The sequence below is a fragment of the Neophocaena asiaeorientalis genome, unplaced genomic scaffold (genome assembly GCF_003031525.2).
Source record: "Neophocaena asiaeorientalis asiaeorientalis breed wild unplaced genomic scaffold, Neophocaena_asiaeorientalis_V1.1 scaffold131, whole genome shotgun sequence".
NCBI classification, from domain to species: Eukaryota; Metazoa; Chordata; class Mammalia; order Artiodactyla; family Phocoenidae; genus Neophocaena; species Neophocaena asiaeorientalis.
Window position 1 is genome coordinate 2,063,913 of NW_020173201.1, and position 24,255 is coordinate 2,088,167.

The window sequence follows — 24,255 nt, forward strand, 5'->3', positions numbered from 1 at the left end:
GTCATATATGGCCTTTATTATGTTGAGGTAGGTTCCCTCTATGCCCACTTTCTGGAGAGTTTTTATCATAAATGGGTGTTGAATTTTGTCAAAAGCTTTCTCTGCATCTATTGAGATGATGATATGGTTTTTCTTCTTCAGTTTGTTAATATGGTGTATCACATTGATTGACTTGCATATATTGAAGAATCCTTGCATCCCTGGGATAAATCCCACTTGGTCATGGTGTATGATCCTTCTAATGTGTTATTGGATTCTGTTTGCTAGTATTTTGTTGAGGATTTTTGCATCTATATTCATCAGTGATATTGGTCTGTAATTTTCTTTTTTTGTAGTATCTTTGTCTGGTTTTGGTATCAGGGTGATGGTGGCCTCATAGAATGAGTTTGGGAGTATTCCCTCCTCTGCAGTTTTTTGGAAGAGTTTGAGAAGGATGGGTGATAGCTCTGCTCTAAATGTTTGATAGAATTCACCTGTGAAACCATCTGGTCCTGGACTTTTGTTTGTTGGAAGATTTCCAGTCACAGTTTCAATTTCATTACTTGTGATTTTTCTGTTCGTATTTTCTATTTCTTCCTGGTTCAGTCTTGGAAGGTTATACCTAAATAAAAATTTGTCTATTTCTTCCAGGTTGTTCATTTTATTGGCATAGAGTTGCTTGTAGTAGTCTCTTAGGGTGCTTTGTATTTCTGCGGTGTCTGTTGTAACTTCTCCTTTTTCATTTCTAATTTTATTGATTTGAGTCCTCTCCCTCTTTTACTTGATGAGTCTGGCTAATGGTTTATCAATTTTGTTTATCTTCTCAAAGAACCAGTCTTAGCTTTATTCATCTTTGCTATTGTTCTCTTTGTTTCTGTTGTATTTATTTCTGCTCTGATCTTTATGATTTTTTTCCTTCTACTAACTTTGGGTTTTGTTTGTTCTTCTTTCTTTAGTTCCTTTAGGTGTAAGGTTAGATTGTTTATTTGAGATTTTTCTTGTTTCTTGAGGTAGGCTTGTATAGCTATAAACTTCCCTCTTAGAACTGCTTTTGCTGCATGCCATAGGTTTTGGATCATCGTGTTTTCTTTTCATTTGTCTCTAGGTATTTTTTGATTTCCTCTTTGATTTCTTCAGTGATCTCTTGGTTATTTAGTAACGTTTTGTTTAGCCTCCATGTGTTTGTGTTTTTTATGTTTTTTTCCCTCTAATTCATTTCTAATCTTACAGCGTTGTGGTCAGAGAAGATGCTTGATATGATTTCCATTTTCTGAAATTTACTGAGGCTTGATTTGTGACCCAGGATGTGATCTATGCTAGAGAATGTTCCGTGTGCACTTGAGAAGAAAGTGTAATCTGCTGCTTTTGGATGGAATGTCCTATAGATATCAATTAAGTCTATCTGGTCTATTGTGTCATTTAAAGCTTGTGTTTCCTTATTAATATTCTGTTTGGATGATTTGTCCATTGGTGTAAGTGAAGAGTTAAAGTCCCCCACTATTATTGTGTTACTGTTGATTTCCTCTTTTATAGCAGCGAACAGTTGCCTTATGTATTGAGGTGCTCCTATGTTGGGTGCATATATATTTGTAATTGTTATATCTTCTTCTTGGATTGATCCCTGATCATTATGTAGTGTCCTTCCTTGTCTCTTGTAACATTCTTTATTTTGAAGTCTATTTTATCTGATATGAGTATTGCTACTCCAGCTTTGATTTCCATTTGCATGGAATATCTTTTTCCATCCCCTTACTTGCAGTCTGTATGTGTCCCTAGGTCTGAAGCGGGTCTCTTGTAGACAGCATATATATGGATCTAGGACAGACAAAAAAGAAGGCAGAGTACAAGCCAATTTGAAGAACACTGTTAAATAAATAATAGTCCAGGTAATGTAGCTGGTAAATTGGGACAGAAATAAGTAATGTTTTGGAAATGGGTTCTGAATGTTTCTTGAGCAGTCCACACATCACTCCATTGAAGCCTCTGGCAGCAGGATGAAGCCATGTAGGCAGTGACCTGTAGATGTCTCTACGGATTCTGCTTATGGGCTGGTTAGGAGCTCAAGGGCCTGGAGAAACTGGGAAAGTCCCTGCGTCTTTCTAGTCTGGATTCCCGGGAACATTCTCCAGACCTGGGTAGCCCCATTTCTATAATTGTGTTCTTCTGCAGGTCATGTTTTTACTGCTTGCAAGATCAGAAAGAGAGAGGATTAAAAAGTCTGCATTGTAGAACCCTGTCTCTATTCAAATTGTGGATAAAAAGAGAAAGGTTTAGTTTGGTGACCATGTCAGTCTTGGTTGGTGGAGCTTTCTGAGGAATGCCCAGGCTGGGTGAGTCTGATGTGAATTTTGTCACTTATGCAAGCATCAGGGTTAAGGACGAAGGATGGTCTCAGCTCTAGGACAGAACAGCAGTACCTGCAGGGGGCTTCGGAAGGGAGCAGGGAGCTGCTCTCCCGATTCTTCTTCCTTTCTGTTTTTCTTTACTTTTATGCTTACCAGAACTGCCACTGCCAGCAAGGTTGGGGCAGGTCCCAAGCAACATGGGTTTCCAAAGAGGGAGAGGAATTAAATCCCAAGAAGATACAGCTGCAAGAGAAGGTGAATTTCATGACCTCCTGGCTTGGGCAGCTGATCCCAGATGGACACTTATATTTTAAAAGACGTGTGTAACTCTGGACTTGAGAATTCTTTGGTAAACAATTTTCCCTTCCCTTTTCTTCTCTTTCTCCTTTTCCTCTTGTGCTCTCTCTAATCTTTTTAAGTGCAGACTGACATGTGATTATTGAATATACACCATGTATAAACAAGTGAAATTCCCTCACCCACTCCAGTTCTCCATACCTGTTCCCCCATAGCCTCTGTTGTATATACTTCCAGACTTTCTATGCTTATACATACACATACACATATACAGCAAAATATACACATTTTACTACACAGGCACCTTAATCAGCTAAGCCATGGAGCCTGCCTTGAAATATATACATTTTAAAATGAAAATAATAAGTATTTCTGTATCACAGACACATCGCTATCTACAGATACACCTCATTCCTTCCTACACCTCATTCTTTGAAATGACTGCATGGTATTCTGTTGTGAGGAGGTACCACATTTATTTATCCATACCACAATGAAGGATGTTTAGATGCATTTGGAAACTCTGCTGTGTGAACCGGGCTGCAGGGAACCTTTTTGAACGTATGTCTTGACTCAGTTGTTAATATTTCTGAAGCAAGATTCTTAGAAATGGAATTTCTGGAGCATAAAATATGTTACAGATTTTGATAAGTAGTGTCACATTGCCTTACATAAAGGTTATGGCAGTATTAACTAATTTTTTAAATTGTTTTTGCCTTTACTGAATCTTAGCATATATTATTTGTACTTACCTCCTATTTCACACTTTGAGCACTTTTTGTTCCACATATCCTACTTTAGCATGTTCTCTTTGCTATGCTACCTGGATTATGAATTGTCATTGTCAGGGATACACAGTGCTTTAAGAGTAGGTGCTCAATACAATAATGAGCTTTAGAAACAAAAATAAATAATTCCACTCCTTCATTCATTCATGCATTCAACAAATATTTATTAAGAGTCTATTCTGTGCTAGATGTTATAGTAGTCCATTGAAGGTTTTAAGTCTGACTATTTATTTTTACTCAAGTTTGGAGTATTTCTGAATAAAAGTTTCCAATTAGTTCACAGATGCTTCTTTGAATATTATTGGTCTTATGCTGTAATGGATTGGATAGGGGCAGAGAGAGCGTGCCAGCAAAGACTCTTTGCCAGAGCATGTGGTAGGATGGAATTGCAATTTACTAAGCTGAAGGAGGCATGCAAGGGGAGTAGGTTTGGAGAAGAGTTGGAATTTGATTTTTGGTCATTTTAACCTGGTTAAGCAGGAACAGTGCTGCTGTATGTGTCCCAGTTTCCCAGAATGCCTGTGGCAATGCTTTATGCATAGTAGGTGCTTAATAAATGTTTGGTTTTATTTGGATTCAGTGATTTGGCTTTTATTAATATGTATAATTTTCAACCCTTAGCTCTTCAGTGCTGACTTTGTTTATGCCAAAAAGAAAAGCTCATTAGGAATATAAATAGAAGATAAATTTGAGCTGTGTCTTCAGTGAAGTTGATGTGCCTGTTGCCTTGCCAGCGTGCTTTGGTAATAGGCTCTCTGAATGCTGATCATCAAGTTCCTTTAATGAACAGGATCTCTATAATATATACTTAGCTCTATACAAAAAGAACTTAATTTAGATATGCAGATCTTTTATTATGTATGTAGTTTAATTCTTCTAGTGTAGGTGTGGAACATGATCAAATATGGAATGGACACCCATGGGATTTCCACTGTTATTTTATGGTAAGAATGTAGTTTTCAGAAATAATCTGGAAAGCCTTTTTTGGCGTATTGGGGGCTAAATTTTACCCCTCCCCATTACTGAGACATTGAGAGTTTCTTTTCCCTTAGATGTAGTACATAATTGTTCTTAGTCATTTTTCCAATTCATGACTGGTGTTTGTTTCTTCTACAGATTAAATCCATATTTTCCCTTGCTCCTTGTTTCTCTTTTATACTGAAATAACTTGTGGCATTTGAAAGTTAAATTCTTTGATCTCACAGTTTACATCTTTAGATCATTTGACAAGATTCTGAAATTCTTTTAATGAGCTATGTCACCTTTTCAGGTTATGATAACATAATGTTCTCATTGTATGTGAAACTGACATTTTGTCAAATGGTTTAGGTGTTAATGCATACAGAATTTTGAAAAAAAATGAGCACTACATGATCTGAGCATTAAAAAACACAACTCAGGACAGTGATACTTACAGTTCTATTTTAGTGGCTAGGGCCTATTGAGGAATGAATAATTAGGGACATGGCATCTCCATGCCATGTTGCTCAGATGTGCCTATACTATTGTTCCAACCACTGTCTCAACAGATAATACAGATTAAGGAACAACTCATCTATAAAGGATCTGGGAGTTATCATACCTTCAGAAGCATGTTGAGAAACATCTGTAAGGTTTCATATTTAGGCTCTGTTTCTTACTGTGACACTCTTAAAAATCTGATTAAACATACTACTAAGGAGGATTTTGATAACTTTGAAAAGTATGAGGGCTTAATTTCGGGTAGAAAATGGCTGTGTACACAATTTGAAAAAAACAAGTATTTTTGTTTTAATTATTGTATAAATGTGAAATTGTAAATTTTGTTTGAATACTTTTGGTTTTTCTGTTATAGCATTGACTCTGCATTTTCTTTTAATTTACTTATAACAAAGAATACAAATTAAGGAACCTCTCTGAGCCTTCTCTTTAGGCATAACAATTGGATAGCGATTCCTTTTACATGTTTAAGAAATTAAGTTCCTACCAACAGGGCTCAATGTTATTTTCTTCTCTTACTAAAGTAAGTCTAAAAGGAAAAAATGGTATGATTAAAGGAAATAAGTTTTCCCATCTGAAAATCCTAGCTGTACTTCTTTTCAGGAGATTTTTTAAATTAATTTTTTGATGAAATGGTTTATGGATTTATTCTTTTTTTAATACTTGGGAGTTTAAAAGAAAATACATGAGTTTTATTTAGAATGATCTGGTCATCCCCACATTATGGACAATCTGGGTTTAAGACCTATGTTCTTAGAATCAAATATAGTCAGCTACCTTCCTTCTCTAGTGTTTATTTTTTCACTCATGAAACATATTTATATTGAGTGCCTACTGTGTGCTAGCTCTCAAGGATACAATAATGAAAAAACACAAGAGAACTTCCTTCCATCCTGGAGCTTCCGTTCTGGCAGGGCAGAAAGACACTCAGCAAGTAAGATGATGATGTAGGTAAGAGGATGATCATGGAAGGCTTGGTGAAGAGATGACATATAAGAGTGGAGGCCTGAATATGTGGCATATATATTGTATTATGATGTATTAATAACATGTGGATCAGAGAGAAGCAAAAGTCAAGGACAAATGTAATTTTTTGTGAGATGTACATTTGATACTTTTGAACATTTAGCTGATAATACCTTTGGATGCCAATTAAACATTACACCCCCTTCAAAAAAAAAAAAAAAGAGTGGAGGCCTGAAAGTTGAGTGGAAGCCAATAGTGAAGAAAGAATAGGGTGAAAGTGTCCCAGGTAGCTGTAACAGCATGTACAAAGGTCCTGGGGTGGTTAGGAACTAAAAAGATTAGCATAGTAGATGTGTAGTATGTGGCGGAGGTACTTGGCCATACAAAGGCAGGACGAGTCTTGTAAGCTGTATAACAATTAAGTGTGGGTTTTATTCTAAGAGCAGTGGGAAGCACTGCAGGATTTCAAAGATGGGAAGCACACAGTTGAAGAAGTTCTCTTTGCCGCCCTATGGAGAACGCACTTGGCGTTTGGACACAAGAATATCATTGAGGAGGCTGTGGCAGTAATTCAAATGAAATGTGGTGTTGGCTAAACCATGGTGGTTGTATGAAGTAAAGAGAAGTAAATGGATTCATGAGGAACTTCACAGGTACAATTAGCAGAACTTAGACCCTTGGTGACACTGTTGTTTTTTTTAAAATTATGGTTCTTTGGGCTTCCCTGGTGGTGCAGTGGTTGAGAGTCCGCCTGCCGATGCAGGGGACACGGGTTTGTGCCCCGGTCCGGGAAGATCCCACATGCCGCGGAGCGGCTGGGCCCGTGAGCCATGGCCGCTGAGCCTGCACGTCCAGAGCCTGTGCTCCGCAATGGGAGAAGCCACAACGGTGAGAGGCGCGCGTACCGCAAAAAAAAAAAAAAAAAAAGTTAACTAATTTCACAACTTATGTAATTTTACATATTTTACATCACTGACTTAGTTGCAAGGTTATTTTGTTGCATTAAGTTACAGTTATGGTAGCTAGAAAATAAAGCTTATTAGGTTTTTATATAAACCGAGAATAAATATTTAAGTGATTGTCTTAGGTTAGTGCTTCTGGTAAACTGTGTGGTTTTTATATATTTATTTTTCTTAATTTATTTTTGGCTCCGTTGGGTCTTCGTTGCTGTGCGTGGGCCTTCGTTGCTGGGCGCAGGCTTGCTCTAGTTGCAGTGGGCGGGAGCTACTCTTTGTTGCAGTGCGTAGGCTTCTCATTGCCGTGGCTTCTCTTGTTGCGGAGCACGGGCTCTAGCGGCACGGGCTCAGTAGTTGTGGCTCGTGGACTCTAGAGCACAGGCTCAGTAGTTGTGGTGCACGGGCTTAGGTGCTCCATGGCATGTGGGATCTTCCTGGACCAGGGATCGAACCCGTGCCCCCTGCATTGGCAGGTGGATTCTTAACCACTGCACCACCAGGGAAGTCCCTGTCTGTTCTTTAATTGTAGGGTTTTGTATTTCTTTGAGATCCTACACCCCAGACAAGGTCTTGTTTAGGTGAGATTGCAGGATAGTTCAGATATGCAGTGTGTTGTCTGGAAAACTATGGAAATGGCCGTATTGCTAATTGTAGTCACTAGATCCACGTTATAATCACATGGGTATAGTGTAAGGAGCATCAACTGATGATTTAGAAAACAGGGGTTCTAGTTCTTGCAGTTCTACACATAGTTGTATTGCTTAGGTGTAGGGTCTCTGTTGGAAGATGTCTCTAAAATCCTTCATAGTCTGGGCGAGGTGCTGGGATGAGTCTGTAATTTGATAGACTTTCTGCTGCCCCCTGGTGGTATTCTACCTTAGCCAAAGCAAAAGCTTTTACAGGTCCCTTTACAACCTGAGACTGTGCTCCAGTGCTGACCACCTTGATGGTTGAGGAGCATCCCTTCTGTGCAGGTGAGCTTTGCTGCTGCTAACCATTGGTCAGTTGATAAAGAAGCTCAGGGAAAATTGGCCCTGTAAGTTTGGGAAATTATCAGATCGTTAGAACCAAGAAGACATGGTCAGTGATGCCCAGAGAAAAGTCGATGAGTTGATGGGTATTCATTTTTAAGAGTTGGTATACTTGCTGTCAGAAAAAAATGCTTAATGTATTTTGTTTTGAGTGTGGAGGTAAAGGTAAAGAAGACGTACACTTGCTTTGCCTGAAATCCAGGAGACCAGGGAAGGAGACTGGCACAGGGGGCCATTTGGGGAAGAAGAATAGAGCATGGTGGGAACATGGACAGCACCTTTACAGCTACGACTGACCAAAGGATGCACATTTAGGTGCCGTCAGTTTAAATTTACCCCTTTAGATGATCCCTAGTCTGAAAATAGTTTAAACTGCTCTAGCTATCAAAGTTAGTATTAGAAATTTATTTTGGGACGTAGGCTTGAACTTGATTTCCCCTATCTGGGCCTGTGAGTTGTTGCCAATTTTGCAACGTGGTGTTAGTCCTCAGGGTTGTGGTCTCTAAATTAGCTTTCCTCTTACCTCAGTGAGTAAAATTTATTTTTATAAGTATAGATTTAGAAGAGATTAGATAGATCTTTTCTCACTGAAATGGAAAGGCTTTGGTTTCCCAGCCAGTGGGGATTTCTAATCCTCGGTAGACTATAAAAATTTACTTCACTTTAGATAAGGCTTTTTATTTTATATTAATCAAGAAACTTTGTTTTCTCTCAGCCTGCTATTAATCCGTTACCAATACTAGGTAGTCCCAATTTAAACACCAAAGGTGTACTTTAAATTAGTTGTGTTTTATTATTACATGTGGTGATTAGGGCCCCAATCAGTCTTCCAAAGTCCGTAGATTATTAAAAGCAGTGATGCTTCTGAGTAAAATCATCAGCACACATCTAACTAAAATCTCTAACAATTTCTAGGTAGTGGAAGCATTCTGGGAGAGAATTTAGAAACTGAAATGTTAAACCTTCTAAGACATTTTGATGGTGTATGAGACGAGAAAAATATGTTTGAAACCTGAACTGCCTTAGAAAATATGGGATTATGGTTACTGTATATTAAATGTATCTAAATTTTATGGTACTGTTATTCTCATCATTTCTTTAGTATTAAAGAGGTACCATTGCCTATTACAATAGTGTGACTAAAACTTCTACATTTAGATACTGTAGGGAGGGGAAGAATCTTCCTCTTCCACCCATGTTAGGGTCTCTGGCAGGGGCCCCACAAGTTAGACTGACAGAAGACAGATTAACAAGAGAAAAGTAATCAAATTTATTAATGCTTGTGGCGTATACACATGGGAACACTAGCCATGAGTAACTCAGAAGGGTGGTAAGAACTTGAGTTTATATAGCGTCTTAACAGAAGAACAACAGATTTTTAGAGTAGTGACGAGACAAAGGAAAAGGACTTTGAGCTTCTAGGGGAAGCAAACGTGAGAAGGCAGGTATGTCGGAAAGCTAATGGTAGAGAAGGTCTAGTGTTACCAAGGTTGGTTATATAGATTCCCCCAGTGCCATCTCTGGGCTGATAAGTTTTTAGACTCTTAAAGTTGTCTCCAGTGATTAACTTCTGTCCTTCCTGGTAGAGCAGGGAGAGGGAATACTTTTACAAACTTATGTCCTACTTTGGGGCAAAATAGGGGGAGAGCAGAGAGCTTTTCCTGTGTCTGCTTCTGTTGTTGAATAGAATAGTTTGTATGCCCAATGCACAGTGAGGCCAAACGACAACATTGGAGTGTGGCGCACAGAAAGGTTTATTGCAGGGCAGAAGCAAGGAGAACGGGTGGGTCAGGCTCAAAAAGCCTGAACTCCTCTTCTCGGGGAAGAGTTTTTATAGGCAAAATTGGGGTTGGGGGGGGAACTGCAGGGCGTGTAACCCCCCTCTGACTGATTGGTGGTGAGCTAACAGGGTGCTGTACCAGGAATCTCAATCATCAGCCTTCTGGTTCCAGCCAGTCTGGGGTCCACCACTTGGGCCCAGCCTGAGTTATCATCCTCCACCTGGGTGAGAACTCTAGTTCCTGCGGAAGAACTCAGAGGTATGTATCAAAGTATTATGCACGTCCCCTCAGGAGGAACCAGGACCCTGCCCCATCCTGCACTGTTGTTCCTTTCTGTATTCCCTCACTCCCCTGATTAGTAACTGTTTGAATCTGCCCTTTGGAGCTCAGAGAAGGTCTAGGAAGCTTTCCTACAAACAAGAAGGGAACATGGAAAGGCTTTTCTGCCTGGGAGGGCCCCACAGCATCCTGCTTGGTTTCACTTCTCAGTTGCCTTCAGCTCAAAATAATCCTCATGCCAAAGTAGCATATTCTGCTCCCCTTCAACACCAAAACCGTGGCTTTGTGCTTTAAGTGTGTGGTGGTCTTTGTGGGCAGGGACAGAAATACCAGTAAAGAAGGTCAGAGATGGAGATAGGCAGCTGTGGTTTGAGGTAAGATGGAGGAAAGCATAGCCAGGATGGTGAAAAGCAGGATGGGGCTAGAGCATTCTTCAGGGTCTCCTTTCCTTTAAAAAATAAGTTAGTACAGAATAATAATAACAAATGTATTTTCAGTCATTGTTCTTGAATATGTGATGAACTCTCTCAGAATAGCAATTCATATCCCCTTGAGGTCTGGAAAACTTTCTTGAATGCTTGCTTTGATTATAACTTTCCTGTTTTTTTCCTGTGCTCTTTCTTGAGCTCCTACTAGTCACATTGAATTTTCTAGATGACTTTTTTAGTGCTCTTATCTTTTCTCTCAGTTTTCTGTCTTTCTGTCTTGTTCTACTTTCTGAGATATTTTTTCCAACTTTATTTTCTAATTACCATGAATTTCCAAGACGTTTCTTTTTAAAAATTCTCTGAATTTTTTTTTTTTGGTACCATTTTGTTCTTGTTCAATATCTTTGAGAATGTTAATAATAGTTTTTCTTAACATTATAATTTTCCTACTTAGTTTGTTCTTCCAGGTTCTTTTTTGTTTTAAGCTCTGGCTTTCATATTTATTAGAGTTTCTTCAAATGTCTGTAATTTGTGGGGGGGGCATCCATTCTTATTTTAAAGAAGGCACTTAAAAATGCTATCTGAAAGCACTTTGCATGAGTGGAGCTTGTTTGTGTGGGTTTCAGTGGAAGATGATCAGTGCTCTTTTCTCTTAAAATGTCTGGAGTTCCCAGGGGAAAAAAAAAAAGACCTGCCTGGAAGTTTTCATCCCGGCTCCCAGTATTCTGGGTGTCTAATAAGGTAAAGGGCTAGGGCAGGTCTGACTTAACATCTGTTTGCAACTTTTACTTAATCCATTGTAGTTAGTATGATGGCCCTACTTTGAACTGTGTTCCTGTCCCCTGTTCTAGCAACTCTCATTTCCCTTTTCCAGACAATAAACTTTCAGTCTTCTCTGGTGTGGAGGACAGCTAGTTGTTCCACTGTGCAAAGTGAGAATCTAAAGGTAACTTTTTAAATGGTCTTTCGACCAGTCCTATTTTTAGCTCTACCTTCACCCCCATTTTGCAAGTTATCTGCACCTCCAATTCCTCATTCTTTTAAGGCCTCTGTTACACAGTTTGCTTTTCATGTTTCCTCTTTATTGGCTTAGAGTTCTGTTTTCTTGGGATTGCTGTCAGTTATCACTAGTCCATCTGCTACCCAACCTCCTAAACTAGTTGTCTCTTTTGTTCTCTTTGCTTTTTTTTTTCTTTTCTTTTTCATCCCTATATTATCATTTGAGGAGAGTTTTAAGAGGCGGTGGAAACTAATGCACATGTTTAGTTAGCCATCTTTTTAAAAATAAGATTCGTCTTTTGATAGAGTGGATTCCATTTTCCCCTCCGTTTCTCCCTGCAAAAAGACTATGTGGATGCTGGATTGCTTGAGTTTGGGGGATTTGAAAAAACCTGTCAATTGCCTTTAAACATATACTTTATATATTTGCTGATTTCCCTTCCTCTTATGACCTCCCTTTAACCTTTTGCTCTCCCTTTCGTCCTGAGGTATCAGCCCACCACAGGCCAAGGAGAGAACCTGGGATTTTCCTGTATTTTCTTTAAAACACCTGTCTTTTTTTCTTTTCCCCTACCATGTCTTATTCTTGTATTAATGTTTTAATTCTTTCTTTTATATCATCATCATTAGTATACTCACTTTACCACTCTTCAAACTTACTTTGTTTTCTCTAGTTCATGGTTTGATAAACTTCCTGTTTGTCACACCTGCTAGCTTTACCTCTTGGTGGATTATTTCCTCATATGGTTTATACTTTTCAATTACTTGTTCATTCTTAACTGAGATTACTTTTTCCATGGGAAACCTGTGAACTCTTGCTTATTGAAGAGTCTCTAAGGGGCTATTTTGCATTTACTTCTCTTTTGTAATTTACATTAATTTCTTGAAGTTTCTTAAAAACACAGGATGGGAAAACATGGCTTCATCTGTTTTCCCAAGCTAGTGACTTTTTTCATAGCCCTGATTTACATTTATGATAGATTCAGAGGTACGTGCAGTCTTTTTAATTCCAGCTGAACAAGCAGTAAAGTGGAAGGGTTTTAGCTTTTATTTTAAAAAAGAGGAATAGGAAAAAAGGAAGGGAATGGAGTGAGGTGTGATGGAAATAAGAGCCTGTGTTCGCCCTTCCCAGGCTTCTTGGGGCAGATAAGATCACCGTTGTGCCGGACATGAGAGCCGATGGAATTTGGAAACATTGATTATGTCCTAACATTCTTGAGTTGCCAGATTGAGTCTTTGTCTCAGGACTACAGATTAACTTGATGAATATTATAAAATAACCCTGCTGGTTTCAGACCTAGAGAGGCAGTTCATCAGCTGAGTGGAAATAAATCTCTTCAGAGTTTTGGTAATTGGGCTCTAAGAATGAAACCCCAGGGGAAAACTATAGTGATTAGTTGTCATTAGAGTTATGCAAAGTTTTCCTTATTATAATGACAACAAGGCAGAGTTTTCAAATGGTTTTTACATTTGGCAGTAGACTGGATAGATGGATACTGAAGAAAATCTAGATGATAGAAGAGTTGTCATTCTGAGGGTTTGTTGTTGTTTTCTCTCTGGAATGATGGGAAATATCTGAGACTGGAATTTCTTTATGCACTTAAGTTCAGATTTCAGCTTCATCTTTGTGGGTGGTTTGGCTCTTATCCTGAGACCATTATGTTTGGTGAATATGATGGTTTTGGAACCTAATTATACACAGAGGGCAAAAGTTCCAGTTATTTAGGGAAATCTGCAAGCCCATTTCATATTTTTAAAGAAAGCAAATGTAGGAAGCATCTATTTTTAATTTTACAATGCATCCTATGTGTTTAAAAACAGAATATGCTTGAAAGAAAAACAGCGTTTTTCTTTTCTAAACACAAGTAATATGTCTTTATCAGAGAAATTAGAAAACACTGGAAAAAATAAAGCCAAAAATTATTTCATAATTTTATCTCCCAAAGGTAACAGTTCAAAGGTGATATACACCTTCTAGACTTTTTTCCTATGGACGTTCGTGATACATGTGTGTTTCCAAAAATGGTATCATTCTCTTCTGTAACCTGTTTGACAAAACTGTATATACACATATATATAAATATGTATCACAGTAAATATAGAAGTATAGTCTAGTCTTTAGTGGAGGCTTAGTATTCTGTTATATCATGATGTATTTAATTCTCAATTTTAGGTTGTTTCTAATTTTTGCCACAATAAATGATTCTTTGAATTTTCTGGTTACTAATTTTTTTTTTATATAAATCTATTTATTTATTTATCCTTGGCTGTGTTGGGTCTTCATTTCTGTGCAAGGGCTTTCTCTAGTTGCGGCGAGTGGGGGCCACTCTTCATCACAGTGCGCGGGCCTCTCTTGTTGTGGAGCACAGGCTCCAGACGCGCAGGCTCAGTAGCTGTGGCTCACGGGCCCAGTTGCTCCGCAGCATGTGGGATCTTCCCAGACCAGGGCTCGAACCCGTGTCCCCTGCATTGGCAGGCAGATTCTCAACCACTGCGCCACCAGGGAAGCCCTGGTTACTAAATATTTACATTCCTTCAGAGGAGACTCGAACGGAGGCCTGGTGTATAGGAAATGGAACGAGCTAGGCTTGCTGGTGGTAGGACTTTCCAAGAAATAGATGAACCGGTTTTGTATTTCACACTGTCAGAGAACCACTGGAATCATGATTTATAGCATACAGTTGACATGGCTGGTTTCTTGTCATTGTGTTATATATACTACCTTTGTCAGCCAAAAATCATCTTTCCCTCTGGAACACTGAGGGCTACTACATTGGAATGGGTCATTAGGGAGGGAGATACAAAAAGGGAGGCTATCAGTTGGGTTAGTTATAGGGCAACTGCAGAGAAAGAATACACTTCAGATATTGCAGAATCAAAATATTAAACATCATTAAATAAACAAGGCAGAGAGAAGACCCAAAGATGTCCGTATGAGGCTCTTCTAACAGTTTAAGTGGACCATGAGGCAAGTATGTTTACTTCAGGAAGCTCTTCTTTCTTGTATCTCAGCCAAATAGGCCAGCATCTACTTAGTTCAAGGAGCCATTTCAAAAGGGCTGGTTTGCTAACCAGGGTTGACTATGGAATTGTGAACATTGCACATAATAGCAATTTAAAATAAATTACGATTTAAAGGTTAAAGCATCAAAAGTCATCTAAAATCTCCTCAACAGTAGATTGAAACTGTGTGCTTGTTATTCTAGCCATTTTTTCTTCTTCAGATAAATACAATTTTATGAATTCTGCCTATTTAAATTAATTCTTTACTTGTTAAATAACAACCAAAATATCTTACAGCTAATTAGATTGGTTTGGAGAAAAGCATTCAGGAGCTATCCAAATTGAGTCAGAGAAGACTTAACACCTACCTCATGAGTATTTCAGTGGGCTGCATAGCCCTAAAAGGTCCATTAGGTTACTGTTGACTTTTATGGAAAGTTCTAGTAGGTGTAAAGACCTTTATGTGGGCTTGAAGCGTTTACAGAAAGGCAGTTCGTCTGTTTCACAATAAAATAGTATGAATTCTTTTTTTTTCCCTATTTCTTTATTTTCTTTATTTTGGGGGGGGGGCTGCGTTGGGTCTTTGTTGCTGCACGCGGGCTTTCTCTAGTTGTGGCGAATGGGGGCTACTCTTCATTATGGTGCGCGGCTTCTCATTGTGGTGGCTTCTCTTGTTGTGGAGCACGGGCTCTAGGCTTGTGGGCTTCAGTAGTTGCAGCACGCGGGCTCAGCAGTTGTGGCTTGCGTGCTCTAGGGCGCAGGCTCAGTAGTTGTGGCACACAGGCTTAGTTGCTCTGTGGCATGTGGGATCTTCCTGGACCAGGACACAAACCCGTGTCTCCTGCATTGGCAGGCGGATTCTTAACCACTGCGCCACCAGGGAAGCCCCATAATATCAATTCTTGATTTTATTTCTCTTTAACAGAGTACCCACAGGTACTTTCATGTTGTAAAGTCTGAGCTAAATATCACATGCTCACCAAATTTTGATTTTGAATGAAGTTGATTATATAAGCTAGTAGAGTAAAATCATGTGTGTGCCCCACGTTGCTTTTGTTCTTAGAGATTTGATACATGGAGCGTGGAGCGGGAAGTTTACTTGGCAATTATGCTATGTACTGCTTCCTACGTTCATTTGGCATTATCAGCATTTAGAAACATCTGGAACTTCTCTATAGTTTCTTCACTGTTATGCCAGCTATGTTTGTTCAATCTTGGGTCCATCGTGCCTTAAAAAAATCATGAAAATGCAATTCTTAATTTCATGGCCTTTGTTTTAGAAGTTCATTGAATCTTCAAAGGAGAATAAATTATATTCAGTATAATCATTTCTTACATTTTAGTGTATTGCTTTATGTTATCCAAACCACTGTCAGGTACATGTGAATTCCCTTAATTAATGGAACAAGCAAATGGAATGAACTATTCCACCATAGGAAACTGAGGCCCTGATAGTGGAGTACAAGTTAACGCCAGAATAAGCATTAAAACTCAGATTTCCTGAGCATTTTCTGTGTGGATAGTTGTACTGTGTATTTTGCGGTATTTTAATTTTTGAAAAATTGTGTTCAGTGTGTAATTCATATGGTTGCTTTTTGTTAATGCAACAATGTCTTGTTCCTAGACAACGTCAGATAACAAGATAATATAATAGATTCTTTTTGAATAAGGATAAATATTCATAAATGAGTTATTTAGTGATTTTGCTGGTTAATGTTTTTTTTCAGTACCAGGATAATTGCTTTAACTTATTTTTTCTTTTTTTAGACATCTGGCTTTGATGATTATTTATAGAGGTTATAGTGTGTGGTGGAATATTATCTAATGCCTTTTGTAATATTAAAGCCTAAAATACCTATTTTAAGAATTGGAGCTGAATTGTATTCACAGATTTATTTTTTATTTAGTTAAAACCTTGGTGAGTTTAGAATATATAATGAAGTGTTCTTCCTGCCCTTTATCTTCTAGGACTCCATAAGTTTTAAAAAGACTTTTCAGATTATCTTTCATACATTCTCAAATCTGTGAGACCATTGACTATTTATAGTGGGAAAGCCCTGAAAAGCATCTTGAGTCTCTGCCTAGACCCAGAACTAACTCTTTGCTGTGTATGAGATTTCAGACAAATCACCATCTCCCTGGACTGTAGTTTACTTATGTCCAAAAGTTACAAATGCATGAGAGTTCCAGCACCTCTTCCATCTCTCAAATTCTGTAGAGTTTTGGAATAAAGAGTTGATGTACAGCTTTTTTTCTTCTATTACATCTTCCCAGTTCTGAGAACTAAGTCTAATGATTTGAGCGCTACGTTATTTCTTAACTTTCTCCCAGTAATGGATTCAGGGTGGCTCTTCTGGATGATGGTGGTAATCGTTGTTTTCTGAGTCCAGCCTAACGTACAGTCTTCTGGGTCTAGATATGAAAGCAGTTTGCCTTTCCCTTCTCAGAAACACCACAATATGTTCTAAGTTGAGTGTATGGGTCCAGGGGACAGTCACTGTCTCACCTCTCCTCCTACAGCCAGACTCTGGGGTCAGTGAGTAAGTCCTCATGTTTTAGCTGTGGCCTTTGAAGTACTGAGTAGCTGCCCAATAGTTACTTCCATAGAAATGAGTGTTTTCCCTATCACGTGATTTCAGCATCAGCTGCGGGAAAACTGCGTGTATACCTTCATTTTCAAGCTTCAGATCTTGCTTGAAATATAAATTTTATTTTCTCATGCAATTCGGAAAGACGTGTTTCCTCATGTGTGTCCGAATGATTTGGGCTTTTAAAAATGCCATTTGGAAGTGGCAGCTTCATTAAATAGTTATGAAATGTCACTATGGGCCCTGTTGGGCAAATAGAAAGGAAGCAGGATATTACAAAAAGAGCAAGACGTATTTCTTGGAGTAATTAGTAGCTTTCATTCCTTTTACATGCTCTTCACAGCAGTAGCAGCCCATGTGAAGGTAGGTAAGGTAGTTGTTAATCCCATTTTCCAGAGGAATCTGAGCTTGAAGAGGTTAAAGGATTTTGTCAAGAAGAGACGTAGCTGAGTTGGGTCTCAACTGCAGGCTCCCGGCCTAACACAGCCGGTGCTCTTTCTACCACATCGTGCACACAAGACAGCGAATTGATATTTTGTGGCACAGATAACAGTGACGTAGGAATTCAGAGAGGGGGGGAAAGATTGTGAAGGGGTGGCCAGGAAAGGCTTTGCAGAGAAGGACCTTAAAGGCTAAGGGAAGAATCTGGAACTTGTTGAAGAGGATTCGAAGGAGCATTCCAAACTGGGGGGAATCACAGGAACTGTCTTAAGGAGTGAACAGTTTTTTGTCCTAGACAATTAATGGAAGCTATTGGTTTATCTTGCTGTCTCTTAAGAGTTCTACTGGCTATCTCAGACTGCCTGACGGGCTTGCTTTTGCAAGATCAGTGTTCCTTCATTTGGATAGAAGCTTGCAATGCCAGAGCGAGAGCGAGAGAGAGAGAGACAGAGAGAGAGAGAGTGTGTGTGTGTGTGTGCGTGCATGCACACGTGTGTGTCTCATGGCCCTATATGGTCTCCTACCGTCTGATATTTTTCTATTTTGAAGATGATTGTGTCTGAAGAGGAGATTATCTGACTTTCCTCATCAAAGAGAAGTGAAATAGTACCTTGGCCTTGGTCTGTTCTTTGTGGTTCTGAGGGACTTTCCCCTCCTGGTGGACTTCCTGCATCAGGCAAGGGGAGAAATGAAGAACCTGTATGAAAAGCCCATGTTCATTTCCTTGGGCCTGAACATTCAATCGAGGATTTTTCTTTAGAGTTCTCATAACCACTTCAAGCTGTTGAGCGTTCCCTCGGCTCTTATCCTAATTCTGCTGAGGAATATTTGGAGAGAGGTTTGGGGTCTGATGCCAAGAGATTTCCTTTCGTACAGGACCTTCTGCCAGGACTCCCATTTGGTGAGTTTCTTCTTGTCACTCTAGGTAGTAGTAGTGATGATTGAAGCCCCTCTGTAGTGGTTTTTAAGTGGCCAGAGACTCACTTTGGTTTCATATTTTTTTCTGGAGGATGCCCATCTTACTCTCCTTGACCATTCAAGTTGCTTGAAAGCAATTTTCAGTATCAGTGGCATTTTCAGTAGTTTTACTTTCCATTAAACCATCTACATGTTGCTAGTTATAAGGGACATTCCCTTAGATATTGAGTAGATATTGATTGAGTACCTTCTGGGCCCTGGGAAGGTAAGATACATGGATGCTTAAAGATTGTAGCCCTTCCATGGTCACTCATAGCCCCCTGGGACAGTCTAGACAGACACTTGACCACAAGGGAATATGTCGGGAAGGTGCACAGCACTGTAGATGCTCAGAAGAGACAATGCCCAACTGTTTTGCAAGGTCTGGAATAGCTTTTAAGCTTTACTGCCATTTGGTTGATTGTTATTTGGTCTGGGAAGTTGGAAGTTGGACATACTGTCCATTTTCATTCCAGAGTCAGATTTGGGGGTTCAGTAGGGACAAGTTTGGACTTTGAAATCAGAAGACCTGAGTTCAGGTTCTGTTTGTGCCAGTACCTCCCAGTGTGTCCATAGGGAGTTCATAGTTACTTAGGGAGGAAAAGGGATGGAGAGCAGGACAGCCTTGATGAAGTCAGTTTAAGAAGTCCTGGTAGAGTTTCTTTACTGGAGGATTTCCAGGAGCTTCTAACATACTAATGTGTACTGCTGGCCCTAGGAAGGATTATGGTATGCAGTTCCTAGGCTCATTTGATTTTTTTTTTTTTTTAAAGCATGGAGCCCTTTATCAGATTATTATTCCGCAAAGCATACTTAGGAAACACTGTCGTCACTGATTTCTACCTCTTAAACCTACGAACTTGTGCAGGTTTTTTTGCAGTTAGCACAACATTATTTTATTTTATTTTGTTTTTTACTTTTGGGGCACGCCCTGAGGCCTGTGGGATCTTAGTGCCCCGACCAGGGATCAAACCCGCGCCCCCTGCATTAGAAGTGCAGAGTCTTAACCACTAGACTGCCAGGGAAGTCCCAACACAACATTCTTTTGAGATTAAAAAAAAAGTTAGCCCACTATTGGAGAGTGTGTTTTCATCATGAGTTATAGCGGACAGTTAACTATTGGATATGATAGAAAATTTGAGAAAGAAAAAAAGACCCTACCTTTTTTTACTGAGGCGTAATTGACAAATAACCTTAGTTTTATATTCTACAATAATTTGATATGTGTGTACCCTACAAAGTGGTCACCACAATAAGTCCAGTTTCCATCGGGCACCATATAATTGACTCCTCTTTCACCGATTTCACTCACCTCCAACCCTCCTCTCCTCTGGTAACCACCAATGTCTTCTCTGTAAGTTTTGTTTTGTTTTGTTGTGGTTTTTTTTTTTTTTTTGGATTCCACATATAAGTGGTATCATATGACTTATTTCACTTAGAGTAATACCCTCTAGATCCATCCATGTTGTCAAAAATGGCAAGTGTACACTTGGTGGGAATGTAAATTGATGCAGCCACTATGGAAAATAGTATAAGGGTTCTCAAAAAAATGGAAAGAGAACTACCATGTGATCCAGCTATTCCACTTCTGGGTATTTATCTGAAGAACAGGAAAACACTAATTCAAAGAGGATATATACCCCTTTGTTCATTGCAGCATTATTTACAGTACCCAAGATATGGAAATAACCTGTGTGCATCCATGGATGAATGGCTAAAGAAGATGTAGTGTATATATTTACAATGGAATGCTACTCAGCCATAGAAAACAAAAACAGAAACAAAAAAGCAGACCCTTTTTCGTGCTAGGTTGTGTATCATCAACTTTCGCACGTGGTGTTTAAAGTACTGACAACACCCCTGTGAAGGAGATATTTGATTATGTCCATTTTAGAGGTTAATAAGCTGAAGTTCAAGTAGTAGGTTATACACGGAGATGCTGAAAGTCAAACTATGGTCTGTCTTTTGCCAAAGGCATGTTTCATTAACCATGATGCTTTGTTAGAGAGCTAGGTCTTTTCTTTTTTTCTTTTTTTAAAAATTTTAAATGATTATTACAAAATTAATACATGTGGGATGTAGAAAATGTCCCCAGGCCCCTCAACAAGTAGAACTTCAGTCACTATGTGATATATTTCTTTCCCATTATTTTATGCAATGTTATGTTCATTAACCATAATTGTGGTTAAATATATGTATATATAATATATACATTTTTATACATATATTTATACATAAATAAATTTATAAAACTTCGAATTCTGCTTTTGACTCTCCCCTCCAGATGTGCATTTTGGTTACTGCCACATCACTGGTTAAGTATTTTAATAAATAAATATAGTAAACCAGGACTTGGAAACTTGTAGCTCTTTTATGCAAGCTGCCACTTGACCACGGGCAGGTTCCTTGACCTTCTGGTACTCAGTTTCCTCGCACATAAGTGAGGGAGTTGGTTCAGAGCACTGATTTTGAAACTATGGTATCCCACGAAACCTCCTGGAGGCTGGGAGTAAAGATATCATCAGAGCAAGGAGGAGGACCCTGGCCCTTCATTCCATCTGTTTCAACCTAAGCATCTACATTTATAACTCTTTTATAGATTTGGGGTTCAAGCACATTTGGAAAAAGGAACTCATTGATTTTTTATAGAACAGTATAAAATTGTTGGACCAGATGATCCTGAAGCTCAACATTTCTGTGATTCTCTTTTATGATATCTATTAAGTTGCGTGCGTTCTTAATGTTTTAAAACATTTCTTCACCAGATAGAGTGGTAGATTAAGCAGATTTGATACATTCTTTAAGATGATCTCAGGAACCATGTAATAAGCACAAAAAGAATCACTGATCAGGGCTTCCCTGGTGGCGCAGTGGTTGAGAGTCCACTTGCCGATGCAGGAGACACGGGTTCGTGCCCCGGTCCGGGAAGATCCCACATGCCGCGGAGCGGCTGGGCCCATGAGCCATGGCGACTGAGCCTGCGTGTCCGGTGCCTGTGCTCCTCAACGGGAGAGGCCACAACAGTGAGAGGCCCGCGTACCACAAAAAAAAAAAAAGAATCACTGATCAGTACTGAGCAATGTCTAAAGCACTGTCGAATTATTTCTTAGCAAATCTACCACTGCCTTTGACTTGATCCATCTCAGGTCCAATTTAATGCTCTTTTAGGGAAGACTAACCAGGGAATCAGTGGTCCCTTAAACGAATACATGTTTGAAAACTATGGACTTTACCAGTACCTGATTTTCCATTTTCCTTATGCATGTTAAGGTTTTGCATTTTGAGGGGATTGATTTTCGAGTCCCAGTGTCTTGACTTTTTCTCTTGCCTCCACAGAAGGAAGAATCTTGTTCAAAAATGAGGTGAATTAATGCTCAAGCACTCAAGAACCCCGGACAGCTACATGAAGTGTTTAAAAACTGCCCTGACCATCTCGCCACACAAGTCTGTCATGAGGCCTGACAGGATGAGTGCACCACGGAGGCACAGTGTCCTGCCCTGCAGGAACGGTGACTGCTGACCTGCCGGGAGCAAGCGGGGGGCCGCGTGTTGTCTGCCAGTACAATGAAGGAAGTGGTTTATTGGTCACCCAAGAAGGTGGCAGACTGGCTGCAGGAGAATGCTATGCCAGAATACTGTGAGCCTCTGGAACATTTTACAGGCCGCGACTTGATCAACCTAACCCAAGAGGATTTCACAAAACCCCCCCTGTGCCGAGTCTCCTCCGACAATGGGCAGCGGCTTTTGCACATGATAGAGACCCTGAAGATGGAGCACCACTTGGAAGCACACAAGAATGGCCACGCCAATGGGCACCTCTGCATTGGCACAGACGTCCTCGCCCCTGATGGCAGCTTCAGCATCAAGGTCAAACCCAAGGGGATGCCAAATGGGTATAGGAAGGAGATGATAAAGATCCCCATGCCAGAGCCAGAGCGCTCCCAGTACCCCATGGAGTGGGGCAAGACTTTCCTGGCCTTTCTTTATGCACTTTCCTGCTTTGTTCTCACCACAGTGATGATCTCGGTCGTCCATGAACGAGTACCTCCTAAGGAGGTGCAGCCTCCACTACCGGACACGTTTTTTGACCATTTTAACCGGGTGCAGTGGGCCTTTTCTATTTGTGAAATTAATGGCATGATCCTTGTAGGACTCTGGTTAATTCAGTGGCTGCTCTTAAAATACAAGTAAGTAAAGCAAAAGTTTGCAGATTCAGTGATTGGGGTTTCTCGCTGCAGATGTTTGATATTCATTATTGGGAAATGAAATTTATCAAGCAGTAGGAATCAAAGCACATTTCTCTTTTTTTTGTTTGTTTTTAAACCACATATTCTGTTGAACCAACTAAAGCTCTGGCAACTTTAAGAAAGTTCTGTGCTTGTTGCCTGCTTTGTACAAGATTCATACAGAATGATGAGTAGAATTGTTAGAGGGGAGGTTTTTCTGTTTTCACTTCACAGGAAAGAAAACCCTCAGACATCTTCAGAGAGTACAGGCTATTGAACCACAGAAAAACTACCCAGTCTTGGTGTTTTTAACCCATCACATCAGTTGTCGACAGTTGGCCTATGGGCCATGAGTGGCTGTGTAGCTCTTCCCACACAGAGTCAGATATCTAGAACTTAGCAATATGTATTTAAAGATGTTTCACACAAAGAATTTAGAACAGCTAGTCCAGAGTGGCTTGGACTCTTGGGAGAATGATACCCACAGGGAATGACTTTAGGTGGGATGTGGATGAACCTACATGGCTTTCCACCTTTTATAGAATGTGTAGCATTTAAAGCAGTATTCCATTCAAATTTCTCAGGGTTTTTATTTTTTTATATTTTATTTTTTTGCGGTACGTGGGCCTCTCACTGCTGTGGCCTCTCCTGTTGCAGAGCACAGGCTTCAGACCCGCAGGCTCAGCGGCCATGGCTCACGGGCCCAGCCGCTCCGCGGCATGTGGGATCTTCCCGGACCGGGGCATGAACCCGTGTCCCCTGCATTGGCAGGGGGACTCTCAACCACTGAGCCACAAGGGAAGCCCTCTCAGGGTTTTTAAATAGGTATCTCCTTTCAATTTCAGGTGGATCCAAAGTGGCTTTCATGTCCCAAGTTCTAAACTCAATGCAGACAAGCTGTTTGCTTGGGTTGCCTGTAGCAGACTAAACACCTACATTGTCCTCATCTTTGGTGTCTGATTTTTTCCATTAGCGGAACATCTTTATGGCTTCCATGCATGGGAGTTGGAAACTGGTTTGCTAAGGATCTGAGTTTCTCTCTGGTGGACTGTGTTTCATGACCCACAGTATGGTTGAATATTAAGGAGATCATCTTAAATCAAGAAAACAAAATGCAGACTGAGAATTTATGTTGAACTTTAACGGAAATGATGAGTTTTTTCCTGGTACGTTTCATAAGGTCTGTGTTTTTTTACCTTATAAATTATGTATCTACAAGTGGAAATAAAAGCAATTCCTGACTCTGTGCCAGGAAAGGGCTATCTTAACCTTGTATAAAGGAAGTAATTTAAGTGGCCAGTTTTTTGGGGGGGCTGGTTTGGCAATCCTGGAGTTTAAGCTAAATTTGAAATAGGAGCAATTGTCTGGGATGCATTTGATTTGGTGGAAGACTGTTTTTGTTTGCTTTAGTTTTAAGAGGCTAAATAGATAAGAATAGGCCTTAGAAATATGAGATGCTCACAATTTATTAATTACATTCTTCCGGCTGTCAAACTTCAGTGCTGCTTTTGACTTTCAAGCTTTTTTCCCTAGAAGCTCGTTAGAAAACAATGCCCGTACGTTTTGCTGCTTCAGAGGCAAGGTCAACTCAAATTAGGTTTCCTGGGGTCTTCCTGATTTTTGTTGTTTTGTTTATATGAGTTTGTTTTCTGGTTTTTATCAAAATTCTTACATGCAAGCTAATAATTTACTGCCCCAGAATATATCATTAT

At 39.7% G+C, this 24,255-nt stretch overlaps 1 protein-coding gene across 8 annotated transcripts in view; it reads left to right on the top strand.

The window, feature by feature from the left end:
* Nucleotides 1-24,255, top strand: part of SGMS1 (sphingomyelin synthase 1) — a 280,487-nt gene that overhangs the window by 220,613 nt on the left and 35,619 nt on the right. For all 8 annotated transcript variants that reach the window (XM_024744803.1, XM_024744799.1, XM_024744800.1 and 5 more), the window contains one exon: nucleotides 21,654-22,504. In XM_024744803.1, the coding sequence (XP_024600571.1) occupies nucleotides 21,882-22,504 (623 nt within the window). In that variant the 5' untranslated portion in view covers nucleotides 21,654-21,881. The remainder of the gene's footprint in view (nucleotides 1-21,653; nucleotides 22,505-24,255) is intronic.